Below are 14,445 nucleotides of genomic sequence, written 5' to 3' on the forward strand. Positions count from 1 at the left end.
TTCACATAGAACACATCCAATTATACTTTCCAGTTGATTTTTACAATCTGTGCACAGCTGCACATCTGCTAACGTGATAAAATAAACATTTTTATACACGTAAGCTGGCAATTCAACAGTACATAAAGGATTGCATTTCTAATAACACATTTTTATTCTATTTATTTTACTGTTTTTTAAATGCTATTTGTGTCTTTTAAAATATGCATTTACTTTGTGATCATTTCTTACAAAAATATAAATTAATATTAAAAATAAAACATGAATAAATATGAGGCTTTGAGGAGATTTTCTTTTAAGTAGTTTTCTAATTTAACCTTTAATAAGTACCAAGTTCTATTATTCTTTCCAGCAAATGTTTTTGGAAATAATTAAGAAATTACAAACTCATGAAAAAAAGCATTTCTGAAATGTAAGTGTGCAGCTGATTATAAAAGATAATGTTTATGCTTGATAATAATATTTTTGTCATTTTCGTCTCATTTTTCCATGGCAATACATTTTCTGAAGCATCTGAACATCCAGAATCGGGTCTGTCCCGTCCTCACCTTGTAGCTGACTCCTCTGGGGAAGAGAGCCATGAACTCCGGGGACTCGTAGCCTTGGACCTGCCTGTGCTGAATGGGGTCACCGCCAAGAAAGTTGTCTAGTGTGGTGGCCAGCATGGCGCACGCCACCTGCTCATCTCGAGACGACTTCTCACCTGCAGCAGAGAGGAGATTTGTAAGCCAGGAAAGAACCGAATATCAAGTTGAAAAACACACACTTTTCTAAAGAGACGCTTTAAATTTAAACTTAATGCAACAGGACATGTCTGACTGATGACTTTATCTTTTTCTTAAACATCTTTTCTTCATGCATTTTTCTATAAACCTTTCGGTTTGTGAGTCGGAGGGAGGTCATTTTTGATTTCGAGGTATTTTCTCCTACTTTGACCCCTAATGAAGACTTACAAAGGTAAAAACCACATACTTGTTTATTTTTTATGACTAAGTTATCGAACTAATAAACTATGACAATGACAGAAGATTTGACACAATGCTGGTGACTACATGATACATTTAAAATCTGTAAAATATTTAGAAGAATATTTAGACCTTGAGTTAGATTTTTTGCCAAAGTACTATTTCCAAAGTCATAGATTTGTTATGCTGAACTTCAACAGGGTGGCCATTGAAAATAATGGACAGGGAGACACATTTTTTTAATAAGGCTCCTGATCCACACCCAATCAAGCAGCATCACCCACCCTTAGCTCTAGTGCCAACATGGCCAATATCAAATAGTCTCACTACAATGAAGTGGCTGCTATGGGGACCAACATAAACACACATAAATACACTTAAGCCCATTGAATCCACATGAGTCTCCGCTTTCCAGAGCGACCAAATTTATGCAATTGCACCCAGTATACAGAAATATTTATATACACCACTTTTCCCCTTGTTTTTACTAACTTTGGAACTTTATTCCAACAAGATAACATGATTAGTTAGAACCAGATCCCCACCTTTGTCATATACTTGGTGCTTCTTCACACTTTCTGGTTTTTACCAGATATTTGGCCATTGTGTTGCTGCAATGTTCATTATCTTGTTCTCTCTGTATAATGACTTTTCTTTTTTTGAGCCCATGATTTTTGGTGAGTCCTTCTGACTTGGCAAGTCATGCTGCAGCTTGCTTTATATTTTTACATCAGTGGCTCAACTCAGTTCTGCATATCTGCCCTAGCTGCTATTTTTAAAAAGGTGCAGTGGAAACTTGACAGTATCAGATCACAACTTGAAATGTGTTTTAATGACAACAAAAAAAGTGCTTATTTAAATACACATTACTTGTACTGTCAGTGATATAGGTCAGTGAGTAAAGTGTTGTACTTGATCCCACTTAAGGGTCAATTATCGATTCTCTGACTCTTTGTGCTCTCTGACTCCCCTGACGGCGGGCCTGTCTTTGAAATCCAACATCTATGATTACTCCTATAAATAAAATAATAAATAAACTCTGAGTTTGCATGTTAACAAAATCATGTCTAAAGCTAGTCGATGGATCTCAAGGTTGGATAAAACTAAATATCAGATGATATTAAATTGCATCGTCCCTATCAAATAAACTAAATTCAATTCAAAAACGAAAAAAACGTGAGGGTGAAAAATGATTCATTCTTTCTAAAGTTAAGCTGAAGGATGGAGTGAAGCAGCAGGGGAAAAGAAAGTAAAGAAAGCATCAGGAAATGATGCCAGAGAGTCACAATATGAGGAACAAAGAGCCGCTGACAGAGGCGATGGGTCATGGAGACAAAGAGACGAGAAGCAAACAGTGTGTCGGCCAGCAGACGCACAAAGACAACACAGGGGTCATCAATTGTAAACAAGAGGAGCGAGAGAGGAGGGAGGGGAGGCTTCAGGGGGACGCATGCTTGAGCACTGAGAGCCCTCTCCAAGCTGTGACAATCAGCTTAGTGTTACCTAAGCACCGGATACATGCTGGAAACAACAGCCACATTTGAGTACTGTAACAGTCCTCCTGCATTTTTAATGAGCCCCCGCTCAAAACCATCCCAGTTTCCCTCGGGACTTCTTTCTCTCCCTCTCATCCATCCCTCTCCATCCAGCTTGCCTGCTCACACAATGATGCAGCAGGTCAGCGCTGTGTCTCATGTGTCAGCGCCGTTAGTGGGAGGGTTATTGGCTTTTCAGCCGCAGCACGAAGCCGGGGTGGGACGTGTAGTAGGCGGTGGACAATAGTTAGTGCTGGACGGAGTAAAATACAACAGGAAACGAATCTCTTTAAGTCAGGACTGTAAAGGTCCTGACTGGATTTTCAAAAAAAACAACTATTCTAGATATCAATTCAGGGAATTGGTTGCAGAATGTTTGTAGTATAATGTTGCATTGAATTTTTCAGTATACATGTGTCCTTTAACCCTTTGAAACCTGAGCAAATGAGCCTGAATTCTTTAAATTCCCTGCTTGGGATTTTTTTATGAATGCCTCTGTACGTTGTTGATCAGAACCCAGTTTTCTTTTTCCTCCCTGCAGTTTATCTGCCTGCAGTGTTCTGAGTCGGTGCAAAGGCAACTTGCATACTTTTGCATCTGATTGCAATAATCCACATAGAAAATTGCACTTAGCTGCAAAACTTTAAGGTTGTGTGTGTGCTGTAATACCTTTAGCACATTATCTTCTGAGAATCAGACAGGGGCAGATAGCAGTTGCAAGTGATGTGAAATTCATAGTGCTATCAACGGCCACAACCCATTTTTTTGTGAATTCACACCAGAGTGAGGTCCACTGAGCAAAACACCAGACCTTATTGAATAACTGAGAAATAGTCCTATTATGTTTTTTTTGTTGATTAAGTTGATTTCTTCTCTTCTTGTTGCCTTAAAACAGTCTATCTCTTCCTTTTAGCTCGTATTTGGTTTATTTTCTGTGTTTCTTGCTCTAAGGAGATAGAATTCAGTCTGCTTTTTCTGTAAATAAATTATTCTGACTTTACTGAATAGCAGCCGTCTGACATTACTGATTGATTTTGTCCTGAAATGAGATGCCATCATTGTAAATGTGCCTCAGGCTCACTGGAAGCCTTTTGAGTGTCCAAAGAGCTTCATATGAATCAAACTGCACAGCTGCATGCCATAACTCTGTTGTGTTTTTACTTGTGTATCTTTATCCTTATGACAAATTCTATAACCCAGATGTGTTTCTCTCACCTATCCACATGTGGAGGTCGGTTCCCTCATCACCACGGTTCTCCAGCACCAGATAGGAGTCCCCGTTGTAAAAGGCTCCCACCTCGGAGGGATCCAGCAGCACCGCCTTCATCTTCTCCACCCTAAACACTCGGAGGCCCGGCTCCCGGACCTCTGGACTGAACTGACCGTCCACTGCCTTGAAGGGGAGCATACTGCAGGGAGAGGAGAGGAAGAAATGAATGGTAAGGCAAAAAGGAAAAAAAAGTCACTACAGGCTGATAAATGTGACTTTTAATAGCATTTTTAATATTTGTCCAAGAGGGCAATTTGTGTCGCGGCAGGAGTAAAAACATTAATGACATTAATCTGTACACAGGGTGAATTGCACCAGTTCACATATGAGCTCCACAGAAGCAGAATAAAAGGTGTCCAACATAACTCCATAGGGTCTATAATAATTCAGTGAGCATTAAATATGGCAATATCTCCTGATAACAACCATTTCCAACGTAGTATACATCACCATCAACTGGCCATGACAGTCACAATAATGGCACTACAGTATAGCAGACAAATACAATATGTACTGTTACTGTCACCCTATCATCATTAATGTCATCAATACTACAAGAACAATACGTATACTCTTACAGACGTTATCATTGTCAACAACGTCAATACTACAATTACAATATGTGCTTTCACCCCATTATCATCATCAATACTGCAAGCACAATATGTACTTTTACTGTAACACTATCATTGTCAATATCATCAATACTGCAAGCACAATATGTACTTTTACTGTGACCCTATCATCATCATCATTAATACTACAAATAAAATATGTACCGTTACTGTCACTCTTGTCATCAATACTGTGAGTACAATATGTACTGCTACTGTCATCCCAATATAATCATCAATACTACAGTTACAATATTTATACTATTACTGTCACCCAATTATCATCGTCAATACTACAAGTACAATATGTACTGTTCCTGTTACCCTATCATCATCATCAATGCTGCAAGCACAATATGTACTTTTACTGTAACCCTATCATTGTCACTATCATCAGTACTGCAAGCACAATATGTACTTTTACTGTAACACTATCATCATCATCAATAATAGAAATTAAATATGTACCGTTACTGTCACTCTATCATTATCATCAATACTATGAGTACAACGTGTATACTATTACTGGCACTCAATCATCATCACCGATACTACAATGATGTACAATATGTACTGTTACTGTTACTGTCATCACCAACATCCTCAATACTGCAATGATTTTACAACACATGAAACTCCGTTCACACAGACTCCCTCTCACACGGGGGAAGAGGTCGGCTGAAAGAAGAAGTGTTAAATAAGTGGAGTTGTGTCACTGTTTCCACCTGGGAATAGATGCTCGGTTTACGTCGGAGTAAGGAGAAGTAAAAGCAGAAGTCAAGCCCACAGGGTAATGACAAATAAGGAAGTACCAGATGTCTCATGATCAGATGAGAAGCGTCCAATTCTCCACAATCTTCCTTAAAGTCTGGACTTTTTTTTTTTTTTTTTACAGATCTTGACGCAAATATTGAGTATAATATGTTTAACTGTAAACACCAGACCTAAACACAGCCTCCAAACCACAGCCCCTTCAGAGAGACAGAACGGAGGGTGTGGTTAGAGTGATGAGTACTATTACACTTACACTTGACACAAAATGAGGCCTTGTGTGCTACTTAACTTAACAACCACGGGCTACATTACATCACTTTTATGCAACACAAGCCTAAGCAGGCTGTGCTGACACACTACTGTCATTGCACGAAACCAGGTTTAGCTATATGCAAGCTTCATCATGTCACAGGTGAGAATGAGTCGGGTATGGATTTGGTTGAGTCACTCTGATGTCTCTCTGTCTCTCTTTCTTTCTCTTACAGATGTCCTCCCCATCAAACAGGAAGAAGAAAAAAAACTGCGGTTTTTGACACGTATACGCTAAATGTGTCACCTAGTTTATCTCTTCCTGTCTGTTCTTGCATTGTTGTGCTGTATTTTGCACGACTCACAGAAGGTACGGTTTGAAGAAAGATGAGTTTCTGACACCTTTATTTTCCTCTGGTTTGACACTTACAGCCAGCTAATGTTCCCCTGGATGCAGGGACACAAAATGGAGCGGCTCTTAAAACACAAAAGTGATGTAGGAGAAAACCCTGTGCTAGAAAAAGCTCCAAAGGGCTTTATGAGGAAATATGACCATGAATTCATAACATCTGGGTTCATAATCTAATTTTGGTCATCACAGCTAACAGTGACGTAACACATTTTACAGCCCAGGTTAGTTTTCTCCTTTTTTGTCCCCTTTTTTTTTTTAATTTGAAAAAGTTGGCCATTGCGATTTAACAATCAAAAGGTTGAGAAGAACCCCTGGATTAACCCATGGAAACCTTGGAAAGCAAACTGGTTTGGTGTCTTTCAAAACCATGGGCAGAACGCAGTGAGAAACTTAACAAGACATGATAAAGAAATTAGCAAAAAAAAAAGTGAAAAAGTTACAAGAAAATTTCCTGAAAATAAGCCAAAAATGAGAAATAAAAAATGTCAAAAACAAACAAGAAAATAACCTAAAAAGTATTCATTTTATATATTTTCTGTGCTATAATTACAAAAACAAACATATATATATATACATATATATAATTAGAAATGTAATTTTCTACCCCCCTTTTTTTTTTTTTTTTAAAAAAAACATGCTGAAACAATTTTCTTTCTTCGTGTTACGCCTCTTGCCAAGTTGGTCATTGTGTTTTCTACTAATTTTTTTTTTTAAAAATAATTTTGCTTAGATTTCAAAGGGTCAAATAGCTTGTGAAAGGCATCCGGACACAGCACAAAAAAACTCATGTCGAACCAGGTTTCAATAACAGGATGTTATATTTGCAGTTTTGTGCCGGCAGATAATCAAAAGGCTTTTCCTGGATGATAACGCACAAACATGTGAACCCTTATCACACAAATGTTGCAGCTACATCAAATTTCTTAAGTTTCCTCGTTTGATAAGCAAACCCCTGCAGCTGTTTGGGAGTTGTTAAGTTTTCAAATGAAACTGCATCACGTATCCACATAAATATGATGCTGCCTAATTAACAACAACATAATATGGGCGGAGACCCTACTGTACTGCCTTGGAAAATTCAATACCATTTATTGTCATTATGTAAGAGCAACAAAATTGTAAATTTGTCTTTACATAAGTCAGCAGTTTATGTTTCAATTTGGCTGATAGACGGCGCCGGGCTGCAACTATAACTGATAAAGGAGGACTGGTGAACAAATAATTATAGTAATTATAGTGATTAGAGCCAGCTGAAGACACTGATCCAACATGCTGCCAACTCCCCCCAGTTATCTGTTAAAAATGACTCATGGGGCAGCACAAAAAGTTTAAACTATTTCTGCAGAAATAGTTTAAACTATTTGTGCTGATTGTCAGTTTTTTGTCAGTCAATCAGGATGTCAGAAGCAGCTAGACCCTTTTCAGTTTTTAGGTTTTTACTTTGTTTAGTTTGAGTTTTATGACTCTCATCTCCTGTTATCTGATATCAGCTTTATGTCTCATTTTAGTATACTGATCAATAAACAGTCGTGTTTACCGACCAAAACAAGCCTGATAGAGAGGACGGCGAGCAGCGGAGTGAATATTTGAACACTTAAAATCGAGTAGAGAAGGTGAGGGAGCGAGGAACGAGAGAAAGGGCCTAAGGCAGCAGATCAAGGGGCCTCAGGTTAGGGTTACAAAGCTTGGACAGCCGCTCCAAGAGTAAGTAAGGAGTCAGGAAAAAAGGCCCGATCCACTTAACTGTATGATCTCCTCTGGTGCCTCCGGCATGCTGTCTGACTCCGGCTCCATTCTGTGTGTCCACTGGAGTGTGTGTGACCCGCTCTGAGTGTGTGTGTGTGTGTGTGGTTGTATGGGATCGAGAGGTCTGGTGAGGAGGAGTGTTTGCGCTCACCTGGCCTGGTTAGCTTATATGTAGGAGGTAACTGGAGCCGGTGTGATGAAAGCCTACCTGCGGCCTGTGGATAGGGCGCAGCATGGGGGGTGGGGGGGCAGAGTCGGGTTCCTGGTTCCTGGCTAAAGCTAAACGCCAAGTGGATAATTACTGAGAGAGCGAACTGCTGGCTCCTCCATCTTTCCACTCTTCTCCTCTGACTCCAGATCTTCCTCCCTCCTCGTCAACGCTCTCCCTGTTTATCCTCCCCCTCCCTCAACAAAGACAGCAACAGAAATGAGCTACACTCCTGTTTTTCCAAACTAGGGTTGATCTTGTAATTAAAGACCCCCAAACTGACTCTGAACCCCTCCTTCCTGCTTCCCTCTCAGCAGAGCTGTGACGAAGGGCGAGTGATTTCAGGCACCCTGATTCAAGAGGTTAAGGTCTTTTCTGACCTTTGTTGTGGTAAGCCGCTCTGGCCATTCCTGTAAGTTAGTGCATGTGTGGATCCTACTGGCTAGCTGTTATGCTAGAGCTCACCCTCCTTTCTTTCCCGGTTTGCACCGTTAGCCTTTCCAGCACTGCTGCCATAGTTTAGCACCGTTTATGGAGTTAGCACTGTTAGCTGCAAGCTCAGCCACCTCCATATTGAATTGTGTACAGACAGCTTTTTAGCTCTGACTTCAGCATTGATGCCCTTTGAGTGGAGGAATGTAAAATTTCCTATATAGTGACAAACTTTGCACAGATGTGTCAGTACAGTCAAAGATAGACTGTTAGGGGACATAAACAAGAAAAAAACACATTTTTTGATCAGAAAGGATCTTTAAACTTCTTATTTTGCTTCCTCTGCTCTGATTAATTCTTTTTCAGCCATTTTTCTGCCCTAAATTTGGAGCTTGAATGTAAGAGGTTCACTGTGTCTACATAACATCAATACGATACGCCTTAATACGGATTTTTACTCATTTTACCTTGGCTACAAATACTAACTTGTTTGGCATATTGATATTTTTTAGTTTCAATACATTTTCATTCAGATTTTTTAATCAGTTAGTCAATATTAAACCATTTACATCTCAGAGATGAAACACATCTATGCAAAATCCACATAACTGACCTTTTTAAATGTTTTTCTCGAGAAAATGTATGGATCTCATCCTCAAATTGTGGTCTTGGAGGTGAGCACTAGACCTAAAATGATTTACGAATCAGTCAGTATCGCTTTTTAAATGTGATACCTGCTCTTTTCTCCTCTGTTATTATACTGTATCTTTGTTATGTACTGCGTGAACTGGAGTCATTCAGGATGTAATCTTTAAAAAACACTGATTTTAATCTCTATATGCTAATCTTGTCATTCACATCAGGGGAAGCAATGAAAGAAAGTAAATGGAGTACAGTTAAAATAACGCAGCCTGAGACGTTTAAAGATGGAAATTTGCCCTTTTGGCCTCGGCTGCTGAAGTGGTCGGTTGCGTCTGTTTAGGCGGAGGCGACATTGAGATCAGGGAGGTTTCGATGGAGACACAAGGTTGCAGATAGGCTTTAGGGGTCACTGACTCAATCAGTCATTCATGCGTTGATAACCAGACAGAAATATGAGAGCAGACAATATGCAGGCGGACAGAGCAGCAGGCATGGAGAGATCTGAGAGCAATCTGTCAATTGATGCTGAGTGTATACAGTGTGTGTGTGTGTGTGTGTGTGTGTGTGTGTGTGTGTGTGTGTGTGTGTTTGGCTGTGTGCATTGTACGTTTATGAGATCAGGAGGCTGAAATGAAGACAGAGTGATGCAGACAGGGAGAAATTGAGAGGAACGAGACAGGAAATAGAGTTTCACGTTAATGCTAAAACACAGCTTAATAGCAGTTGGATAATGTGCTTTTATTCTATTCTAAATACCAAGCATGTTTCTCAGCTGTCTGAGGCTGTTAGCGTTTTGATACCCCACCCTAACTTTCAGGAAGTTGCTGCAAATAAGACTAGGAAGATATGTAGGAAGTGAGACAGGGAAACACCGGGAAAGGGGAAATTTAAGGAGTGGTTTTCTCCGCTGATAACAGAAAGGTGGAGCAGAGAATATGCAGAAAGTTTGTATGGAAAGATGGATGTCAGAGATATTTGACTCTGGTTAAAGTTAAACTAAAGATTCATTGTCCCGCTGCAAAATTCCTCAGCTGATTTCAGGAGAAGGAATGTGATGAGCAAACAGGGACAAGAAGTGCATGGGAGGAAAAATGGGAAAAAAGGACTCAGTGTGAAAGACTTATTGAAAAAAAAATAAAAAGACAAAGAACAAAGGTGTACAGGATTATAAAGAGATTTAAGTTTGTGTTAAAACTTACCTTAGAGAGTGAGTTGGTGGCGGGACACGACACGTCTGAGCTGAGTGAAGAGAAAAGAAGTCATGCAAGGAAAAACACGTCCCTTAACACACAAATTCTTTCTCCCTGTCTCTCTCTCTCTCTCACACACACACACATACACATACACACACACACACATTTCCTGCCTCAGCCTTAGCCCAGCCCTCTGACTCAACCACAAAAGAAGCAAAAAGTGCGGAAACTTGATTGAATCAGAACTTTAAGTGGAGGGAGAATTCAAATGCAAACTAGGCCTTCTTGACAAAAATCATTGTCCACCTAATGAAAGAGCTCATTTTCAACCTCATTTTAATATTTAAATCCCCTCTAACGAACACAAAATTACATAAATAAAAAGAGTCCATTTATAAAACCCCCAACTCAGCTTTCTAATACCATTAAGTTGCATATTATTGTCCTGAATTCCTCTGTAGTCTTCTTGTACATGATGTTAAAAATATCACTTTTAAAATGACAAACTCTCCTTTTGCTGAACCCAAATGTCTAAACTCCACCACACCTGCAGAATTGTTCCTAGGAACTCTGCGAGTGCTGATTTTGATTGCGATTTTAAACGTGTTGTGATATGCTCATGCTTATTCATTTAATATGCAAACTGCTGCTGCTACACACAGATTCTAATTATTTGGGAAACACATCAATCGCGATATACTGTGATTTATTACCTTTTTTTTTTAACTGCAAATTATTTCCCTAAATTAAAATTTTGTCTACATCTGTTTAACAAGTTTACAGTCTACATCTCACTTCAATCATTTTTATTGCAGCATATTGTTTCCTCTGCTATAGCACTTAATTTGTCTTATTCTACTAGGCTACCGAAAGTTTAATTTGTATTTGCAATATTAATAATTTGTATAATAAGAATTTTAAAAGACTATAATTTCCACACAAAATATAACAACATTATGCAGAATCAATATTTTCCCGACGCCTATTAATTACCCACGCTGTGCTTTTTAATGCCAAATATAGAGGCTGATACAACTGGCTAAAAACTACTAAAGAAGGCCTTAAAATGTCAGTAAGGCCGAGTTTATTTAGTCATAAAAAAAGAAATCTGTACTTATATAGCAATGTATTAAAAAAAAACAAATCATCCCCCAAGAAGCAAATCAATGGCATTTTCATCCCGTTATCTGCAGGAACAGATGAGCAGACATGAGTCATCTTCCTGGGTGTGTAATATGACTGCAGTAATCAGCGTGTTCGACTGTAGGTGACATTTGGATTCAGCCTTCCCTCGTATTGATGACTCAGCGTCAGCGTCTCCACAGTAGGTAAATATCACCGCAGCAACTGATCCAAACTCACTGAGTAGTCATACAAGGGTTCCCCCAGTCAGACACGCCCAAATTTGTAGGAAGCAGGGTGCAGTGTCAGGTGATTACGTGACCAGTCAGAGTCAAACCTGTGATTCATCTTTTCCACAGGTGAGGATTACCACTCTGAAGGACCCACTCACAGAAAAAAGAAAGATCACTGTTTGACTGGAAGTTCAATGCACCACTTAATCAACTGGATCGGATAATCTAATTATACGTGTTAAATTCACATTTAAACAAGAAAGCAACAATCTTTTAAGCTCACAGAAAAATTTCATTACTATTTGTGCCAGAGAAAAACTAAGGTCACATAAATATTTTTTATGTAGACAGTCTTCACAAAACGTTTTAAGTAGTAGACAGATGGTGTACTTGTGGGGTTACAGCAGTGCATCAGTTTCAAAGTTCTACGTGATATGACAACTGATGTTATCAAAGCGTGTATATTTGTACAATATTGGGGAAAAAAGCAACTGGACAGAAAATCTCACCTTTTTTTTTTAAAGATATTATCAAAAGGGAGACTTTTTACGCATATTTTTATGTTAAAAATAACAGTTTAAATTATACTAATAAAATGTTTGACTTAAACTACATTCATACATTTACATTTACATTCCAACTGATAATACTATAACACTGCAATATTTTCTGAGTTGGATATTGTACCCTGTCAACCCTAGTTACTTCATATAAAAAAAAAACCTTCTCTAATGTAAGTTTTAATTATCTTTTGGCGTGTCAGTCACAACCAACACACACTGCGCAGTTAAACATTGTTCAAACTCACAAAAAATTGTAGAGATTCCAGTGTTTTCAAAAACAGCACATATGTCAGTTAGGATTTTGAATAAATGTGCATAAAAGCACAAAACATCTGTAATCTAACTGATAATGTAGCCATGGGTGGCAGGTTTTAGTATTTCACTGAGTGTAAATATCACATAGCTCCAGTGAGGAGCTGAAACAACCAGGATACAGTATATGATGCTGTCAGACAGTGTGACAGAGTCACCCAACACTAAATCTGTATATGTTATTGATTACATTTGCCAGTAGAGCAGTCTTACCTATTTTATTTCGTTAGATTGTGACTGGCCTCTTCTAGGGGAACTCGTGCATAACAGCAAATCCAACTTTTCTGTCTCTGTCAGACTCCAGCGAGAGAGCCCTGCTGGCCCTGCAGTGAAGGGGAGATGACACAAACAATGAAGATGGAGGTCAGACAAACACACAGTGGAGGTAAAAAGACTGTTAGTCTCTGATGAGGCAGAGTAAAAGCAGTCCAACATTTCTGATTTTTTTTTAAAGACCTTTCATATTTTGAACTCTTGTAACTTAACATATTCTCTTTTTTTAATGTAATTCTACTGACAAAAAACAATTAAAAAAACAAAAATAATAACTGAATAGTTAAAAAATAGGTAAATAATAGAAGCACATAAAATCAAATATAAATGACAACAAATACACGTAATAGTATTAAATGAGAATATGAAAAGACAATTACACTAAAATAATAAAAACAACAGGAGTGCATATGCACACAAATGTAAACAAATTCAGTCAAAAAAGTAAAAAACTGTGACTTTTTTGTTTGTTTATAAATTGAGTGGTTTAGAGACTTCAGTTATAGGAGAGGAGGAGAAAAAAAACAGGCAGTGATTTCGAAAATGTCTGTTTAAAAAAAAGAAAGCATTAATAAAATTGAGATATTCAAGAGCGCCATCTTCTGGATTATCACAGTAACAATATCTTACAGGTTAAAAGGGTGGACAGCAGCTTAAAAAAGTGACATTTTTTTTCTTCAAATATTTCTCAAAATGTTTCTATGTGGCTTAATGTTTACACAAAACTTAAAAATAACACTATTAGCAGGGTATGTTTTATGTGAACATTTGAAATGTACTCATTTCTTTATGAACCTTGTTTGAAATACAGAACATAAAGGTAAAGTCCAGGCTCTTACCCAGTTTATGTTCTAAATTTATGTAAATATATTTATTTTCTTATTATTCTTACTTACACAACCCATTAAGATCCGCCCCACTTGCTGATCTTTCAAGAAGATTTGTTCATTTAAATTTCTACAAACATGGTCAGAGTTTTACAAGAGATAAATATATAACAGCTTAATTTGAGTTTTGGTTTGGTTGAGTAAGGTCGATCAGTAAGGTACAACTGGAAAAAAAATCACAAATTACGACCTCAACTTCCCATATATTACCTGTGTATTCAATTTTCATAACAAGAGGACCTCCAAACGATATTCGGCTTAAGTTAAGTTAGCCATTCAAAGGACAAACTAGCCACGCGTGGTCAAAATGTGCCAGCTCATGTTTGTTAATCAGGTGAAGAAATGACCCGCCTTACCTCGCCTTACTCTGCCTCTGATTGGCTTAACTGACATTCTAACCACTCCTCTAACCAATCAAACTAATCTTTTTCGAAAGTGATATACGAGAGTAATTTCTTTTTTAAAAAAATGTTGAAATAAAAGATTACTGTAAATTTTAAATAAAATAATTATTTAGTGTCCATTCTTGGAGAAATTTTGATTTTTTTTCAACATAGGTCCACGGTGAGATGAGCGCCCCCCTCAAGCGGAACGGAAGTCACGTGATTTACGGGCAAAGCACAGGTGTTTTCCATCAGGACACATCAGGTGATGTTTGTTGCCTCAATGAATCAATACTGCAAGTCAATCATTTTCCAGTGGTTATATATGTAGGGTAAGCCGTTACAGTGTTATTAACTTTAACTTAACAAAACAGACGTCGGTTCTGTTAATCGGCGTGCAAAAAAAAAAAAAAAAAAAGTACTAATGAGAAAAAACGGTAGATACAACAATGCAAACAGTGGTAGAAGAAGTACTCTGTTGCAGGTAAGTAAACGTGAACTACAAGTAAAAGCACAAAGTAATAGCATCAAATAATAATTTAATAATTTGAAACCAAAATTAAAGTACTAGTTATGCAGAATGGCCCAGATCAAAATATTATTGTATCATTGGATTATAGTTATTGCATTCA

At 38.0% G+C, this 14,445-nt stretch overlaps 1 protein-coding gene and 1 long non-coding RNA gene across 2 annotated transcripts in view; one reads left to right on the forward strand and one right to left on the reverse strand.

Annotated features, from left to right (window-relative positions):
- Positions 1-6,422, forward strand: part of LOC148185666 (uncharacterized) — a 6,891-nt gene extending 469 nt beyond the window's left edge. The window contains exons 2-3 of the long non-coding RNA XR_015775746.1: positions 511-3,939; positions 5,644-6,422. This is a non-coding gene — a long non-coding RNA (uncharacterized LOC148185666). The remainder of the gene's footprint in view (positions 1-510; positions 3,940-5,643) is intronic.
- The window catches only part of capgb (capping protein (actin filament), gelsolin-like b), a 17,418-nt gene extending 3,635 nt beyond the window's left edge, over positions 1-13,783 (reverse strand). The window contains exons 1-5 of the mRNA XM_042512546.2: positions 13,641-13,783; positions 12,484-12,593; positions 10,047-10,086; positions 3,716-3,909; positions 549-703 (exon numbers count right to left, since the gene is read on the reverse strand). Of these exons, the coding sequence (XP_042368480.1) occupies positions 549-703; positions 3,716-3,908 (348 nt within the window). The 5' untranslated portion in view covers position 3,909; positions 10,047-10,086; positions 12,484-12,593; positions 13,641-13,783. The remainder of the gene's footprint in view (positions 1-548; positions 704-3,715; positions 3,910-10,046; positions 10,087-12,483; positions 12,594-13,640) is intronic.
- Positions 13,784-14,445: the final 662 nt, after the last annotated feature.

The sequence above is a fragment of the Plectropomus leopardus genome, chromosome 23, assembly GCF_026936395.1.
Source record: "Plectropomus leopardus strain MGB_pleo_1.0 chromosome 23, ASM2693639v1, whole genome shotgun sequence".
Taxonomy (NCBI): domain Eukaryota; kingdom Metazoa; phylum Chordata; class Actinopteri; order Perciformes; family Serranidae; genus Plectropomus; species Plectropomus leopardus.